Source organism: Tyto alba, unplaced genomic scaffold, assembly GCF_018691265.1.
Source record: "Tyto alba isolate M040663 unplaced genomic scaffold, T.alba_DEE_v4.0 Super-Scaffold_3, whole genome shotgun sequence".
NCBI classification, from domain to species: Eukaryota; Metazoa; Chordata; class Aves; order Strigiformes; family Tytonidae; genus Tyto; species Tyto alba.
In genome coordinates, this window is record NW_024881304.1 from 6334952 (window position 1) to 6350368 (window position 15417).

The window sequence follows — 15417 nt, forward strand, 5'->3', positions numbered from 1 at the left end:
AGTGGGAAATGACTCTGTTCCCTTGGCATTTTGCTTGACTGGGCTTTATAGGTACCAAGTGCTTCTTGGGAAGAGTTTCTGTGTGCGAGCTCTGCATAAATTAGAATTAACATTTTTCTTCAGGCGTGGAAAATGGCAAGCCAACACACTTCACTGTGTTCACCAAGGGAGCTGGAAAAGCACCGCTGGATGTGCAGTTCAGCAGCCCGATGCCGGGAGAGGCGGTGGCAGATCTGGATATCATTGACAACTACGACTATTCCCACACCGTTAGGTACACTCCAATACAGCAGGTAGGTCTAACTCCTGTAGGAATACAAGAGCGAATGGCTTGTACCTCCCTGGTACCTGTGCACAGAGGAACAACCAAATAAAACTTGCCAGGGTGTCCTGTTCCCCAGGATCCTTAAAGCTGGTGGGACAGTTGGGATTGGAAAGCAGTAATGCAGTTTTCTGGTGTAGTTATTGATAGCTTGTCACTGTTTTCTGGGAACAAGTGAGATATTGAAGCAGTAGCACACAGCTCATGTCATTCCACACCTTATCAGTCGAAAAGGAAAGGTGGCAAACCATTCCAGGGTCTAAACCAAAGCTGACTGGTGCACCAGGTGCTCTGGGCTGCTGCGGTCCTGCAAAGTCAGGGCTGTGGTGTGCCACCTCTCCACAAGCTGCTGGTGTCAAAGGAGCTGTAGTGCAAACCAGAGCAGGGACAAAAACCACAGCATTTGGGTGGTGGTGCAGCAGCTCTCCAGTAGGAAAGTGAATGAGTTGGTGCTGAGGAGGGAAGCTGGGCTGCAGATTAAATGCATCAAAATGTTTTTCTTTATTTGAGGTTTGCCCTTGGGTTGGAAAAAAATTCAGTCTAACTTGGTTTGGTTCACAGACAGATGCTTCCTAGCAACAGCATTAAAGAGCTGAAAGTGGAAGTTGCTAATAACTAGAAGTATTTTTCCTTATGCTGTGCTTGTGTGTTTGTAAAGGGCCATTAAACACCAAAATGCATGAATCTCATGTATTTCTGAAGACATAGGTGCTGTAGTGCTGAGATGAAAGTGTGTTGCTGTTCTTGTCCTGCTGAACAAACTCATGAGCAACTGGGTCATCTGCACCAGCTTCCTTGAATGTAGCTGCATAAAAGCAGACTGATACGGAGGACTGCGGCATTATTTATCTGATAATGCTGGATTAGCATTCTTGGAAGCACCATAAAGCTAGCATTTGTTTTTGGATGAAGCAGTTGCATGATCTCAGGATGTGGCTGGTGTGCCTGTTTGGAGAAGCTTTTGCTTGTTCAGTCAGGGTTGGTTGCAGAAGCGAGCAGTCATCTGAACTCCGTGAGTGAGTGTGTGAGCAGTACCTAATTTCTGTGTTTCATGTGAAAAGCAGTGAAGAAACAAGCTGGGATGCCCAAACCAGGTTTCCCACTTGGGTATCCCATCTGGAGGACTACCTTGGGTCATGGAGAAGCTGTGGACTTACGGGAGATGCTCGTGGATAGCAGTGGCAGGAAGGCAGTAGTTAAAAAGAGGGGAGGAAAATAGACTGCACAGTAATTAGAGTAGCTTTGCTGTCCCTCCAGGATGTGATCCAGGCACTTAAGTCGTTCCTGAATCCTGTCATTCTTGGGTTTGTAAGCAGTAGCTTACGAATAAGACTCTGGACTCTTCAGCGCAGGGGGAGGATGGACTAGGTAGTTAAATTCCTGAGGGGCCGCGTCAGCAGCTGAGGAGCCTTGGTTTAATGCTATTTACTCAGCCTTATCTATCTCGTGGTGTTGCTACAGCTACCCGTGTGTGTGTTTTCTAAAAACAACCAAGAATAATCATGGAAGCTATTCACTAGCTTGTGTGAAACTTCTATGATTATTTCACTTGGGAGCTGAGCCGGCCAAGAATGAAAAGTAAGCAAACAGTGAATATAGCTAAAATATGGACTGTGGTAGGAGAGAATAAAAGGAGCACACATAGTGGGCTGGAGCTTGCCATGGCTGTGTGGTATTCCAGCCAAAATACACAAGAGCATTAATCTTTCTGACTTGTAGAGCTTAAAACACTGGTATTTCAGATGCTATAATAATACAGCCTCTTTGCAGGCTTGGCTTTGGCCTGGCCTCTCTGTACAGTGGAAAGGGATACCTGGTCTGGAGCACTGGGACATTCATCCAGCTGTCAGGTCTGAGCACTGGGAGGGTGGGAGCCAGCCTGAGCCGGAGGTATTGCCAGGCAGCCTGAATATAGTTTAATTGAATCCTGGAAAGAACTGTCTTTTTCTCTCTTCGTGCATTAAATAAAAAACATTTAATACTTTGAAGACTTGCAGTGGGATGAGAGCTTGAGAGTCCATAAACCAGTAAGCTTGGCTGTGGTCGGCTAAAATGGATTAGGTGAAGTGGTTGTGTACTGCTCAGATGTTAGTGCGTCTGTATGAAGTGAGGAACTGAGCTAACTTGTAAATTCTCCAACTAGGGTCCAATGAAGGTTTTGGTAACTTACGGTGGTGATCCTATCCCTAAAAGCCCTTTCACCGTGGGCGTTGCTGCTCCGCTAGACCTAAGCAAAGTTAAAGTCAATGGACTCGAAAACAGTAAGTACTTCTGGGGTGGAAGCCCCATAGCCTGCCTATAAAGTGTCTCCTGAATCTGGGCGATAGTCAACATGTCCTGCTGAAACAGAAGTGGGCAAAACAATCTTCTTTTTAACTTACTACAGTTGGGGATCAACCAATCCCAACTTCATAGCTTGACCACTGTGACTTAGCTGGTACTCTTGAGGACTGAATTTCAATTTAGATTTTTTTTTTTTTTTGGCAAAGATTACATAGCGATGTGGGCAAAGAATGAGTTGGGTTTTACTCACTTGTGGTGAACAGAGCTGGACTCTTCACCAGGCTGGGCACCTGCTGATGAAATCTGATTTCCTTGGGGCTAGCTGGCTGTTTATTACAATATATGTAACTGCTACAGTGCAGAATGACATTCGTAGTCTCTTTGCTTTCTAAAAGTGGAAGAACTCAGGACTGTGAAATACTGTTGTGTTCCTGCAATGAGCCACTGATACTGTCAGGCCATGTCTTACAGGTTTGTTTAGCACTGTAACTGTAGCTTCAATTAACCAAAGCACTTGTTTATTTTTTTTGTTTGGTTTGGCAGGTTGTTTTGCATGCAGAGGGATGCAGACTGAGCAGGGTCTACCAGTCCTTGCTCCCTCGGTCGTATGTACGTGAGAGATTTCTTGGAGCACTGTCTGATGTTGAGTACTTAATGTAGCAATACGGGTTTTGTCTTTTTCAGGAGTGGAAGTAGGGAAGGATCAGGAATTTGTAATTGACACTAAAGGAGCTGGTGGGCAAGGTAAATTGGATGTTAGTATTTCCAGTCCTGTGAGAAAAGCTGTGCCATGTCTGGTGGAACCGGTTCTGGGTAAGGAGTGCAGCACTGCAAAATACATCCCAAGGGAAGAAGGACTGTACGTGGTGGATGTGAGTTATGATGGCAACCCAATCCCAGGGAGCCCCTATACTGTGGAGGCCACGCTGCCTCCAGACCCCTCCAAGGTGAGTGAATGGTTTAGGGCTCTAACAGCAACTGATACCTGAAAACTGAACTGTGGGCTATTGCATGAGACTTGGCTTGGTTTTGGCCAAACCAGACCCAGGAACATCCTTACTCAGAGCACCGAGTCATTCCTGTTGCAGGCTCCATAACTTGTGGAAGTCATTCCTTATAACACTGTATTTGAAAAAAACATTGAACTAATTAAGAATACTGCAAACATCCTGCATAGCGTGGCAAATAAGAGTATTGCTCCTAATTCTATAGAAGTTGGCCTCATGAGCATATCAACTGTATTTATTGAGATGCTTCTTTCTAAGGAAATAGATTTCAAGAAAATTGTGTGTATGGCCATCAGATATTTTAACATTTCTACCTTTTATATCCCACGGCAATATAAAAACAGCTGTGGTGAGAGTATGAATATCCTTGCCTGGAAACCTCTTTGGAGGAGAGATACCAACTTCACAGTAAAACTGGGAGGAGTGGAAAAGGAGACTTTGCTTTCTGTGCATTTTTAAGAGCTTGTTAACAGAGTTGCACATACAAACAAGTCTAACTAGGCATTCTCTGCTGGCAATAACATGAAAAAATGAGTTCAGCTCAACTGCATATTCTCTTCTAGGTAAAAGCTCATGGTCCAGGTCTTCGAGGGGGTCTCGTTGGAAAACCAGCCCAATTCATGATAGATACCAAAGGGGCAGGAACTGGAGGTTTGGGTTTGACAGTAGAAGGCCCGTGTGAAGCTAAAATTGAATGCTCAGACAATGGCGATGGAACCTGCTCCGTCTCCTACCTGCCTACAAAGCCTGGAGAGTATTTTGTAAACATCCTCTTTGAAGAAGTTCACATTCCTGGTTCACCGTTCAAGGCAGACATAGAAATGCCGTTTGATGTCTCTAAAGTCATTGCCAGTGGCCCGGGTCTGGAACGTGGGAAAGTGGGTGAGGCAGGGCTGATGAATGTCGACTGCACAGAAGCAGGTCCTGGGGACCTGCGGGTGGACATGGTGTCAGATGCTGGCTCCAAAGCAGAGATCCAGATCGATGATAACAAAGATGGGACTTACGTTGTAACATATGTGCCACTCTCGGCTGGCATGTACACAATCAAGATGAGATACGGAGGAGAGCAAGTGCCTAAATTCCCAGCCCGGGTCAAAGTGGAGCCAGCTGTGGACACAAGCAGAGTTAAAGTGTTTGGGCCAGGAGTGGAAGGGAAAGGTGAGTATAACTGTTGTTATCAGAGATTGTAAGACGTGCAGTCCTTTATCCTTCACACAGTATTCTGAGCATTAGAAGTTGTAATAGCCTTGCATGTTCCCCTGTTGACCCTCAGACAAGGGTGTTTCATTACGTTCCCAAATGAGTTGTTTATCATGCTGGTTCACAAAATGTTTTGTTGTTGGAAATATGTGTGGTTCTTGAAGTGACTCTTCAAAATGTATCCTGCAGATGTCTTCCGAGAAGCTACAACTGAGTTCACTGTGGATGCTCGACCTCTCACGAAGTCTGGTGGTGACCACATCAGGACACAGATCACGAGCCCATCCGGCTCCCTCACAGACTGTCTCATCCAAGACAATGCTGATGGAACGTATTCAGTAGAGTACACGCCGTTTGAAAAGGGTAACCTCTGGGTTTGAGGGTTTTTTTCACTTGAGAGGGGAAAACCGAGCAAGCAAATCTTCTGAAGCTTTTATTTGTCAAACTGCTGAGGTCTGCCAGTAACTTGCTGGCATCTTAGCAAGATTTTTGCCAGTAGAGGAGCTAATTCTGCAGGAAGTAGCTCTATTTTAACTTGAAGAACTGACTTTTACAGTAACTTGGCTTCAGAAGAACAGTGCGTAGATGGCATCTCAGTTACGAAACATTAGTGAATTCTTGTGAAATGCAGGAAGAAGCTCTTACCCATATACTGACGTTTAAGTTGGTAGCATCTTGTAGAAGTGATGTTAAGTGATGCGAATATTTAGGGAATTCAGGACATGTTTTCCTTCTTTTTTCAGGTCCGCACATGGTCAGTGTAACATATGATGGCGTACCTGTGCCAAACAGTCCCTTCAGAGTGAACGTGACAGAGGGCTGCCATCCATCACGTGTGAAGGCACAAGGACCTGGACTCAAAGAAGCTTTCACAAACCAGCCAAATGCCTTTTCGGTTGTCACCAGGTAACTGAGCCTATTTGATCTTGAAGGAATATCTGAGGGAGGGGGGAGTGTAGTGGGCTGTGCGATGCAGGATGCTAAACCCGGTACAGATATTTATAAAAAGGCCAAGCGATATCCTAATTACTGTGTGTGCTATCTCATTGAGCACTCTGCAGAGATTAGGGGTTGATAGTGGTTGAGGATAAAATTCTATGAAAACACGAGTGAGCTTATGCTAAACAGTTTTGCATGCCAGAGCACGCTGAAGGTTGGACATCAGAAGTCCAGTTCGTCCATTTCCAGTATGGGTAAAAATGCAGCCAGAGCACGCAAAGGCTACAACCCTGCTGTTAGAAGCAGGTAATTCTAACTGTGTGTTTCTGTCTTGCAGAGGGGCAGGAATTGGTGGCCTTGGAATAACTGTTGAAGGACCTTCAGAGTCTAAAATTAGCTGTAAAGATAACAAGGATGGGAGCTGCTGCGCCGAGTATGTTCCTTATGTTCCAGGAGACTATGATGTTAACATCACATATGGGGGAGAGCATGTTCCTGGTAAGAGCTCTTGCTCTTGGCTTTCAGGAGAGGGAAGGTGTTGAGCAAAGGTTTTGGTGCCTTGGCTGCACCTCTCATGCTGGGGGATGCTGAAGTTTTGACTTCCTGTTTTTCCTGCGAATTCAGGCAGAAACAGCGGTGGTGTTTGTTCTTGGAAGTTGTTGGAAGTGTGGAGCGCTTTGTGCTGTGGTGCAGTAGTTTTAAGGAAGGGCTGCAGTCTCTTCTCGTTTCTGAAACGGCCTCTGTGGGGTTGTGGAGGAGCCTCATCAAGGCTGTAGCAGCTGCAGGGGGGAACAAAAGGCGGGTACAGATGGGTGGGACAGGGAAAGGGACAAGAGACCTTGCTAAATAACTGGTATTATGCGCAAGTGGTACATAATACATTAGGTCAAGAAAATAACACTTTAGTCTCTGGGTGCCTTCAAGAGTCTGTTCTGCAGTAAGATGGTCTAATGGGTGAGCTTGTCATGGAGATGATAGTAAACACTGCAGGTTTTGATCACTGCAGGAAAGCATAGTAACAATGCTTTCCTGCAGTGTTCAAAACACAGATGTTTACCTGCATTTGCACCGGATGTTAAGCTGAAGTGTAGTAGGTTTAAGGAACGTTCTAGGTACATCTGGCATCCAGCAATTCACAATTAAAAGGATATTTTGCTTGATACCAAGAATTAAATGTTCCTAAATGCCAGACACATTTTGCTACAATGTATGCTGTATGACAGCACATAACTCAAACATCTAGGTATTCATTCATAGACATTGAGATGATTCCCATTGATTCCATTTTATTTGTCAACATACTAAACTTAGTAAAATATGAAACAAGTGCCTGCATGATGTATTGTTTGCACTTCTGGTTTCTTTCATGTGTGTTTTTTCTGAGGTGTGAGAAGCAGATGGATCACAACTGAATTGTTGAATAGGCAGTGAAAATATTAGAAGCACCATCATTACACTTCTGGCTTTTGCAGAAGCAAATAAGTAGTGTGGAGGCTGTGGGGTTGTCATTCCTGCCTGAGGTTCAGGGATAGTAATAAAAAAGCCGAAGGAAAAGTAGGGAAAAAGACCTTTAGTTTCCTGTAACTGTTAACTCTGTGGCATTTAACACTTGCTGCATTAACTTCCAGGCAGTCCTTTCAAGGTTCCTGTGAAGGATGTTGTGGATCCCAGCAAGGTGAAGATAGCAGGACCAGGTCTGGGAACAGCTGTTCGAGCCAAAATCCCACAGTCTTTCACTGTAGACACCAGCAAGGCAGGAGTAGCACCCCTTGAGGTGGTGGTGGCAGGACCCAGAGGTAAGAACTGAAGTACTGCATCCAACTGTGCTCCCATCTCTGTGTTTGGGTGGGTAACATGGTGGGTAACCTGGTCCAGGGCCGGCTTGCAAAGGTGGTGATACCACTTGAATATGCATTTCCCTCTTCCTGTTCAGCCAGCATGTACACCTTGACAGCTGACCTGTGTGTCATGCTCTAAAAGGAGAACTGTGCCCTAGGTAGTGCTGCTTTGGGCAGTGTCTTTGATGACTTTATCTTGATCTTCAGAGCTGGGAGAAGTGATGTGAGTAACCATCACTGGTGAACAGTTGTGGCTTAAATATAGACATCAAAAAGTAAATCCCAAGTCTCACACGTGAATAGTGACTTGGGAAACCTGTGTTACTGGGTTGCAGGAGTCTCTGAAACATGGTGGGAATCCCTCAGTGGTCCCCAGAGAGCAACAAGGCCCTCAAGCGACAGTGTTAACAATGTTTGCATTAACCAAGGAAGCTGTGTCTTGGTGGCACAGTTTCTTGACAGCGAGTACCTTTTGGCTGCAAGCCTCACCTTGAGAGGAGGCGAGAGCTGCTTCCCCACTCGAGCGTCAGGTCACACTGGTGTGGGTGCCCCTCAGGTAACCCTTCTTTAATTCTAGCGGATGAGACGGATTCCCAGGGATGGCGCTCCCCATTGAAAGCGATTTCGGATTTCTTTAAAGGTGATCCAAAGGGTGACACTGAGACAGGTTTGAACTCTCACTAACTACTGGCAATTTTGGCTCTTGGAAATCCAACTGGCAACAGCAAGAATCATCTGGAGGAGGGAGTGGGAACCAGCAGTGTTGCTTTTAAGCTTTGCATGGCAACTATACGTTTCTTTTGTGCTTGCTTTACTGCTGATCCTTCCTGTGTTTTAAAGCCAACTTGTAATTGTAGACTGCTTTGTGTGTTGATCTGAACCGATATGTCATGTAATCTGCTGTAGATTTAGCTTAATGCAAATTGAAATAATTGATCCTGCTTTCTTAGGACTTTGGCAGCTTGCAGGGCTCTACTGCCTAGGCAGCGAGCCTGCCTTTCCAAATACCTGATTGTGAAAGATTCAGTTGGTGAATGCTATGCACCAACTGGCTTCAGGGCTCAATTTTGTGCAGTGAATCCCAGGAGCAGTATGTAATCTTGTAAATGACAGTTCAGGCAATTATAATGATTACTCATTTTCTTTCTCAAAAGATCTTCAGTGTATTTTGAGCAATTGCTCTTGACCTGTACTGCACAGAAAGGTAGATTTTTCTCCAGTGTTTTCATGATAGCTTTTGTTTACAGCGAGAAGATGGGAGCCCAGAGATTGGTGGATAATACTTCAAGTCAGTGGCTCTTGAATACAAAATAAGGGAAACTAAGCACTGATCCAGGCCCATTGCCTTCATACAAAAAAAAAAAAAAAAAAAGATTTGAAATTTAGCTTGTTGCAAACTGTAAATGAGCAGTGCATCTTGGAGCTTTGCAGCAAATGGCTGGTGAGAAATTAAGTTTTAATAGCACAGCTGAGAAAATCATCTGTTGCTTTTTTAGGAGTTGTGGAGCCTGTTAATGTAGTAGACAATGGAGATGGCACCCACACAGTGGTGTACACCCCTACGCAGGAGGGACCCTATATGATCTCTGTCAAATATGCTGATGAAGAGATTCCTCGCAGGTAAGGTGATGAAGATAAACTTAAATGAACTGAAGATTTAATGACCTGATTGTGCTCTCCCAGCACATGAGCACCACTCAAGGGCTGGCTGCGGTCCTTTCTACTTAACCAGTGCAGCTCCTTGCACGACTTCAGGGTTCAGTGGTGGTTGGAGCCTGCTGCACCTACAGCAGAGACACCGCAGGGGCGGTGAATCCACACCTCAGCGTGTGCTGGAGTAACAATCAGCCGTTGACTTAGGGGGAGGAGACAATAACAGGTTTCCCTTTAAGTCCCTTCAAGGTGAAGGTGCTTCCTACGTATGATGCCAGTAAAGTGACGGCGAGCGGCCCAGGTCTCAGTTCCTATGGCATACCAGCCAGCCTGCCTGTGGAGTTCGCTGTGGATGCTAAGGATGCTGGGCAGGGACTTCTGGCTGTGCAGATCACTGTAAGTAACTACAAAACCAAGGAGGAGTGGAAACGTTGTTCTAGGTGGGCATGAGTGGCTCCTATTGGAAGTGTCCACAGCTGTACCCTGACATACCCCATGTCCTGGAGACTGGGCTGCTGGCTGGACCTTAAGCTCTGGTACAGGAAAGTCTTGCACCCTGCATTTGTGAAGCCTTTCAGGCTACTTTTGAGACTTCTGTCTTAAAGCCATCACCTATGCTATATTTAGCTCTTGGTTAACCTTACATTTTGCAAATGCCCCAAATGAGATAAATAGTTTCTTGTAAGATTATGGAATTGCTGGAATTTGAAATGGAGACAGACTTCTAGCAGTGTAGTTCAGCAAGGCCATGAGATAACATCCACACTGAGCATGTATTAACAAACAAGTCTCCCTCAAGGTTGCCAAAAGTCCTAAGCTGGTTAAGGAGATACTACAGGAATGTTTTTGACATTGTTATTGCTCTTCCTGAAGTTTCTGGTGCCTGGACTCTGTGGCCTCAGCAAAAAGGTCTCTGGTTAGTGGGCCATAAAGCACATTTCTCAGCTCTGGCATGCCTAGGTCATGGCATGGCTAGTTGTACTTGTCCTTCTGCATTCCTGCTCCTGTGCTGTTCCACTGTCTGCTCAGGTGCAGCAAAGCAGTTGCCTTCATTCTGGCACGCAGGTGTGCTTTTAAAGGATCCAAAATGCTTATCAGAGCTCCCAGCCTGGCCATGGCTTTGAAGTTCAAGTTCCACAACTCCTGCACGGTGGGAGCACATAGGTGATCCACCTCACAGCATTTGTGTAAGCAGGCCTGGAACACTTTCTAAAATACTTTGCACTTTGAAGCTGATGAATTGCACTGAAAGCTGAGACTGGGAGTAGCTCTGATGGAAATATGCGCAGTGCTGTTCTTAGTTGTAGGTATGAAAGCTTGATGCCGAAGCTCAGATCTGTGTTGTTTGTGCATCTCTTTAATTCTTTATTCCTTATTAGAAATGGTAGTTGAAGGAACTACACAGACCTGCTCTTAACTGTAGACCTTGCAGTGTGTCAGGAAATGGATGCTTCATCCAGGAGGGTTGATGGCAGACTCCAGCAATGCTTCCCTCTGACCTCAAATCTTTTAGGGAGCGTCTGGTCAATGCTACCCAGTACTTTGTTGGGACAGAGCTGCACAGTCTGGCTCTTGATCTGTGCCTCAGGGACCTGGGAAGTGTTCTTCATTTCCAGCAGCAATATGACAATAAAGCCTAAAGCTTCTTACAATTAATATAAAGTTAATTAAAATGGCTTGATGCATCTTATAAACATTCTCTTATCAAAGGGTAGTTAATGATAGCACTGATTGTTTTATAGTGGTCTGATACCTTTTTTCTCCTAATAGTCTATTCCTGGTACTAGACCTTGAGTGAAATATAGTTAACCCTCAAAAAGCCGCAGTTCTATATCTGTTTGAGTCTATATAAATATGGTTGTAAACATATTTTCTGCCCTGCTAAAGGAATTCATAACTAACTTCATAGTACCTAAATCTTCTGTCTTGCATTCCTCAGGACCAAGAGGGCAAACCCAAGAGAGTGGACATTCATGACAACAAGGATGGCACTTATGCAGTCACTTATGTCCCCGACAAAACGGGCCGCTATACGATTGGTGTGAAGTATGGTGGAGATGATATCCCGTCCTCTCCATATCGGATCCGGGCGTCTCCAGCTGGGGATGCCAGCAAGTGTTTGGCCACAGGTGAGTGTTGGCTTCTCTCTGCTGCTGTTGTTTGTACTTGGTGTAAAGCTGCTTTCTGAGGATGGTATAGTTGATGTAATGGGTGTAGAAGACGCTAGAGACTTGTGTAATCTGGCTGCTCTTACAAGAGAGGTTTCCCTAAAGGTAAAAAAGCATCCACCCTGCGGGTGAGCAGGAATCTCTTGCAGTCTCTAGCAAAATCTTCCAAACTGCCTGGGTTATTATAAACAGCCAGATGCAACCAAAGTCTGATGCTTATTTTGGCCTAGATAAATCCTGCTGAGAATTGCAGTGAGGTTGATTTAAAAATAACACATCTGTGCACATTCACTGCATCATGCTCCTTGCACTGCGAGTGTTACAAGAAGCTTTTCATTCTGAGGAAGAACAGAATTAATTCTGAGGATGTAAATAGCTGGCCATGTGCTTCTGCATTAGCAAAGCCTGTTCAGGCTGGGTATTGTTAGTGGGGATTTCTGATGGTTTTCTGTCTGGTCAAAGTTGGCTAGGGTCTGAAGAGACTTTTGGAAGGTGTGGGTGGAAGGAAAGAACCTAAAGATAAGACATTACTACAACTCAAAAAAATCATTGCCTCAGAAAGCAGTGCCTTGGTATAGGGGAGGGACTCCAAATTTGTTGCTGTAGGAGCACACTTGCAGCTTTGACCCTTACGCATTCTCAGGACAGGTGGGCATCATGTGGCTTTGGGCTGGCCACCGTGGCATGCTGCCACCTCCCAGCCAGCCAAGCTAGTTACAGGAATGCTACTGAATGTTAAAGCCCCTGATTTTAAAATAAATAAATAAAATAGGCAAGACCAGATTGAACAGGGAAACTTAATCTGTGGTTGTAGATCTGTGAGAGTGTCTGGGCATTGTGCTGACCTGCACAGTGCAGTTAGAGGTACCCAGTGCCCATCTGGCAGCTGGCTGCTTTCAAGGCTGCTTAAACAGAAATATATTCCTGACACAATGGAAAACACAGAGTGGCAGGTATCCCCTTTGCTTCAAAATTTGTTTAAAAGAGGCCTTAATGGCTGAATTTGATACTCTTCCAAGTAACTCAAGTTGCTAACTATTCAAAATAACTGTGATGGAGATTACTCCCAGATGCCAGCTTAAATTTCCCCTTTCCAAGAAGTGCCTCTGACTCTCCACTGTAAAGCTGAAATACAATCACTGTAGGAGTAGATGCTGGAATACCATCAGGGTATTAAAATGGCAGGTTTGTTGCCACTTGAAAACAAGCCATTTACCTGGTAACAAGTGCTGGTCAAAAGTGGGAGTGTTAAATATGTACTGCAAATAAGACTTAATAGTTCTCATTTAAACACTGTTCCTCAGGCTGGATCTGATTGCCACAGTTTGGGCATTGTTTCATGATTTCCTTTTTTTGGGATGTGTGGCAGAACAGTGGAAAATCATTTGTGGGTAATGTAGGAGGAAACATGGCTATGGCTGCTGCTGTGCCCTTTCATCGTTGCTTACACAGTTTACGTTAAAGCAGTGACAGCAGAGTCACTGGCTGGATAGAAGATAGTGCCTTTGGCTCTGCATAAAGGAGTATGATGATAAGAGTATGGGTTAAGGCATTGCTTTCTTCAAACTTAGCTTTTTTTCTTTTTTTCTCCGTCTGTTCTCATCCATCCTCTCATTGCAGAGGAGAAGGAAAGCTAGTGGCCAGCTCTTGCATGCCGCTGTGCTGACCAACATGATGAATGTCCCTTGCACATCTGTTCCCAGAACCACACCTCTGGGTCCCCGGAACCGGCATTTTGGTGCCGGGCTTCCCAGGTGCCTCGCGGGTGGCCTGCCTGGGAAAACTGTCCTCATAATGCTTTCTGTAATGAAAATTGCCTTGTAGGTCCTGGAATTGCACCCACTGTGAAGACTGGTGAGGAGGTTGGTTTTGTGGTAGACGCCAAATCAGCAGGGAAGGGAAAAGTGACGTGCACTGTCCTGACGCCAGATGGGACAGAAGCTGAAGCAGATGTTGTTGAAAATGAGGATGGGACTTACGATATCTTCTACACTGCTGCCAAACCAGGAACCTATGTGATTTATGTCCGCTTTGGTGGAGTGGACATTCCCAACAGTCCTTTCACCGTCATGGTAAGCCAGCTCTGCTCCGAAAATACCTCCCACTCAGATTCTTGCTGCCATGTTTTACTTAGTGATAGGTTAACTCTGTGTGTAAGTGTTTGTTGAGGCATTTATTAGACTAGGAGGAGCTAATGAATCCTTGTTACTTTCAGAGCTTATTTTGAGCAGGCAATACAGTTAAGTGAAGAGGGATAGAAGCCATCAGTGCATGAAGACTTGGCTTCTCTGAACAAGTTTTTCATTTCCTGACCGTGTAGTTCTTTTTCTAAATGATATATAAGGGTGGTTGTAATCAGCTTCCACAACTAATTACTTCGGCTGTTGTCAGATATGGTGCTCTGATTTTTCCGTCTCTTACTATTTATAATGTTGACCCCAAAATAAGGAATGGTCTGCTGACAGATCCCAGGGAAACAGGCTGTTAGCTCACACTTAAAAATGATTTGCAAGTGCTAGTTAAACTGTTATAGCCAAATCCCTCCTTTTAATTAAGTTCCTTCCAATGTGCAGTACTTCAGCATGTTTAGGTTTAAAAAGCAAACAAAACCCCAGCCTCAGAGAGGAGCAGACTAGGTGCCTCTCAGGGCTCACAGAAGCCCTTTCTGTGAAGAACAACTCTCAGTGCTGGCAAAATGAGTCTTGGTTTTGTAATCTCAGCTGAGGTGGCCTCCAGCACATCTCAGCCTCTGAAACCTCATGGCTGTACTTGTGCTGAGTCTGGCCAGAGCCCGCGGGCCGGGCACGCCGGCTCTTCCTACCTGCACCCCTGTCAGGTCACTGCTGGTCTCTTCAAAGATTTCCATGAGGAAGACGACTCCCTTGCTCACAGCTAAAAGTTCACTGCAGGAAATGCTTCTCGAGGTCAGGGAGCCTGCTCCCAGCCAGACAAAATTCCCACTTCCTAGCTGACTGATACAGTATGTGTTTGCCTTGGGTGTCTCAGCTGGGGACAGAGAACAGTGAAAGAGCAGTATTTCTGTTTTGCATTGGGTTTCTCAGCGGAGTCTTTCCATGCATAAGTTTCCAACAGGTTATTTTGTTAGGGTGGTTTGCAGTGTTGTAAATGGGCAGGAGGAGCTGGGGTGGCTGAGCCCGGTGGAGCTGCATGTGTGGGTGTCAGCCCCGGCCATGCTTGTTGGGTTAAGTGGGGGTGATGGGAATTTGCAAGTCATCCTCTTGGCATGCCTGGTGGGAAGGGAGGCTGCGCCCGGGGAAAACACATTTGGTGTCTTGACAACGCTATCCCAGCTATGAATCAGAAGAATAACTTTGCAGCTGTGACTGGTTGTGGGCTGGGTCATTCACCCAAGCTCATGAGCTGGGAGCAGCCTTCCCACGGCAGCAGGCTCCCCTGCCTCCCAGCTCGCACACCGTGCTGCGCAGCACGTGGGGACTTGCATCTCAGGGTTAAACCTTTCACCTCCCTCCCTGCACCAGTCCCATAAAAAAGCCACTCTGAAATTCAATTCTACCAGTGTTTAGGCACTGCTTTCCATCTTGGCTCCCAACAATGGCATGTACCGACTTTGTCCCTTTGTTGTGCTGCTGGTGGCTTCCCCCAGTGCCTGTGGATACAGGCAGCTTCCCAGTTCCCGTGGCTGGATCCAGGTCCTTGCAATGGTCAGAGGACTGGGAGGGGCCGCGCGGTGGGTGGAAGGTGTTGAGGAGCTGGAAGGAGCTCTGTGCTGTGAAAGATAGGAATGCCTCCGTGCCAGAATAACACCTAACCTGCCTTTACCCCTGCCCAGGCTGTAGATGCAGATGATGTCACCATGCGGTCGCAGGAGCCAGTGGGCGCCTCCCCCCCCGGATTCCGCCCTTGGGTACACAATTTTTACATTTTTCAGCTGGTTTTCCCCCATCTGTGTTCCATTTCAGATGACAGCCTGCTTCTTGGGACTGCTTGAATCGCTCTGGTCATTGTGTTCATTCTTTCTGTTT

The 15417-nt window shown here is 45.8% G+C and overlaps 1 protein-coding gene across 4 annotated transcripts in view; it reads left to right on the forward strand.

Moving 5' to 3' along the window:
* FLNB (filamin B) overlaps window positions 1–15417 on the forward strand; it is a 73463-nt gene that overhangs the window by 40795 nt on the left and 17251 nt on the right. For 2 of the 4 annotated variants that reach the window (XM_032984232.2, XM_032984233.2), the window contains exons 18-30: window positions 124–293; window positions 2466–2583; window positions 3290–3552; window positions 4176–4773; window positions 5005–5178; window positions 5559–5721; window positions 6092–6252; window positions 7383–7550; window positions 9089–9212; window positions 9485–9641; window positions 11185–11374; window positions 13238–13485; window positions 15225–15299. In XM_032984232.2, the coding sequence (XP_032840123.2) occupies window positions 124–293; window positions 2466–2583; window positions 3290–3552; window positions 4176–4773; window positions 5005–5178; window positions 5559–5721; window positions 6092–6252; window positions 7383–7550; window positions 9089–9212; window positions 9485–9641; window positions 11185–11374; window positions 13238–13485; window positions 15225–15299 (2609 nt within the window). Of the gene's footprint in view, window positions 1–123; window positions 294–2465; window positions 2584–3289; window positions 3553–4175; window positions 4774–5004; window positions 5179–5558; window positions 5722–6091; window positions 6253–7382; window positions 7551–8169; window positions 8260–9088; window positions 9213–9484; window positions 9642–11184; window positions 11375–13237; window positions 13486–15224; window positions 15300–15417 lie in introns of all 4 variants that reach the window. The other 2 variants (XM_042799423.1, XM_032984231.2) reach the window with 2 other exon arrangements.